Source organism: Limulus polyphemus, unplaced genomic scaffold, assembly GCF_000517525.1.
Source record: "Limulus polyphemus unplaced genomic scaffold, Limulus_polyphemus-2.1.2 Scaffold3365, whole genome shotgun sequence".
Taxonomy (NCBI): domain Eukaryota; kingdom Metazoa; phylum Arthropoda; class Merostomata; order Xiphosura; family Limulidae; genus Limulus; species Limulus polyphemus.
In genome coordinates, this window is record NW_013668975.1 from 112,677 (window position 1) to 115,384 (window position 2,708).

The window sequence follows — 2,708 nt, forward strand, 5'->3', positions numbered from 1 at the left end:
AACTCTCTTCTCTCTCTCTCTCTCTATATATATATATATATATGGGTGTGTGTGTGTGGTGTGTGTAGAGTAAAAAATAATTAAGCATTATTTAAAAACACAGCAAAATAAATTGATACTGTTTTGGTTATAATGATTATAAATTATCACCATCATTAATTGGGAAAAACTAATTTTAACTCTTAGAGACAGTAATTAGATAAGAAATTATTTGAATTTAATATACAGTAGTAATATAATCAGATGTGTAAAGTGAAGGGCAACAAATTTATTATGACAAGTACCAAGACAATATTTTGGATAACAAAAACATTATAGTCTTTAATTTCTCAATTTTTCTGTACTGAACACTGATAAAGTTTAATGTTGAAAAAAAATCCAATTTAGGAAAAATAAAATAATTAATTTGGCTTTTTTGTTTTAAACCTTTCTTTAGGAGAGAGGAGAAGTATTTGCATGTATAAATATGCTTGCCTTGAGCAACCACTTATATCAATCACACTTGGATATCAAACGCTATATCTTGGAATTAACCTTAGAGAGTTGTCTTGGTGATCTGCAAGAAACTGGTAAGATATTTTTAATTTTAGCTTTTGAACCTTGAACATGCAAACTAACTCGACAATGTTTTTGATATCCATGTTACTAGTAAATTAGTTTAATATTTGGTATTTGAGTAAGAAAGCACATCATGCTAATATAATAATAAGTTGGCAAAGAATGGTTTATAACAATAATGAAGTGATTTATTTTTGGGGGAACATACTACATTTTTTCGACAGAATATTGGTATGTCTTCTTCAGGTATGACCTATAGCTAAACAATAAAGAGTTTATCTAATAAGTACAAAGAGAAAAGACACAAGGGTTTAATGTAAAGCAAATTATGTCATCAGATGACAGGAGTTATAGATAATGGTCAAGGCTGGTTGAGTATATGAGCAGTAAATAAACTTAGCCAACTCTTGCTGAATATATATATATATTCTTCCCTCATTCATATGGAATACTATTTATACCTTGCTTTTGTTCCTCTTGTAGGGGTTCTTTCGGATTAGGCAGTAAGTTGTATATCTCGTGTGAAGGTTTGAATACAGTTTTATGTTATTAAATAAATTGGTTACACCAAATGTCATTATTTTCATACACAAAGTAGAATCTAACAGCTGTTTTCCTTTTTTTTCAGATGTTAATGTAAAAAAAGAAAACAATAAAGTGACCACTACATATAAGATCTAATCACCACCTGTCACTGAAGGATTTATCCCACTTCACCTATGTAAACCTTGCTGTATAACTTTGTACCCATAAAGATGACTTACAAGCTGAATTGAACTACTTAATGTAGCATTATCTAGAAGTTTCAATCCCAACACCATATTTAGAGCTTTTATTAAACTTCAGAACCATAAAAAATATTATGATAACTTTTAACCTTTCTCTTATCAACAACATAAAGCATAACAAGTTTGTTTCATACCCATTTATTCCAAATATTGCTAATGAAATTATCAGCCTATTTAGTAACTTGAGCATTGACATTAAAACTGTATTCAAACCTTCACATAAGATAAAATATCTTACAACCTAACTCGAAAGGAACAAAAGCAGGGCATATATGATATCCCATGTGAATGTGGGAAGAAATATATAGGATAAATGCCATGTTCCTTGGAAGTAAGACAAAAAACACCAAGATCACATGTGTAGAGGTAGGTTTCATATATCTTCTTTAACGTGTCATCAATTTTAATCAGGTCACAAAATACTTTGGTACAAAATATTTCTTCTACAACAACCAAAAACTAAAAAGGAAAGAGATTGTTTAGGAACTATAGAGATCATCAAAACAAGCAACATCAGCCATATTTGGTTTAGTTTTTCCACTGCCCATACATTTGATCAGCCCTGACATTGATCAATGACCCTGTCACCTCATTACATCATTTTCTTTATATTAAACTCTTGTGTCTTTTGCTTTTGTACTTATATATAAACCCTGTATTGCTTAGCTACATATCATATCTGAAGATAACCAATAAACTTAAAATAAGACCCAAAACTTGAGCGCTTTCGAATAGTTGACTATTCTTCTTCAGAACATAGATAATTTTGAAGTTATTTTCGATCTTCAAGAATTTGCATGCACATTAAGACTTTGGGAATTTTCCCACAATAAAACTACTAACGCAAATGATATCGGTACACATTTTAAAGAAAAATCCACCTGATCACCCCCAGTCAACAGAGAACCACACTTAGAAAGCTTTATTACTGCAATTGAGAATGAAGTAATTCAAGCCATTAACTCTGACTTAAAAGTACGGAATAATCTCTCCTACAACGAACATGTTGCTCTAATTTCACTGAAACATGACAATGACATTATTATTAAACAAGCTGATAAGGGCGGCACCATTGTCATTCAAGACAAATCCGACTATATTAACGAAGCTTATCGACAACTTAATGACATAAACTACTATAAAAAAGTAGATTTCGACCCCACCCCGGAATTTGTTAAAATAATTGAAGACAAGCTAGGTAGTTTACAGAAAAACTAACACATAAGTCATGAAACTTCACAGTTCTTTTCACCTAAACACCCAGTTCCAGGTCACTTTTACATGTTACTAAAGATACACAAACCTAACAATCACCCTTTGTTCTCCTGAAGAAGAATAGTCAACTATTCGAAAGAGCTCGAG

At 31.1% G+C, this 2,708-nt stretch overlaps 1 protein-coding gene across 1 annotated transcript in view; it reads left to right on the plus strand.

The window, feature by feature from the left end:
* The window catches only part of LOC106469228 (neurobeachin-like protein 1), a gene marked incomplete at its 3' end in the record, with an annotated part of 92,016 nt that overhangs the window by 79,429 nt on the left and 9,879 nt on the right, over positions 1-2,708 (plus strand). Inside the window, exon 26 of the mRNA XM_022397681.1 lies at positions 437-569. Coding sequence (XP_022253389.1) covers positions 437-569 — 133 coding nt within the window. The remainder of the gene's footprint in view (positions 1-436; positions 570-2,708) is intronic.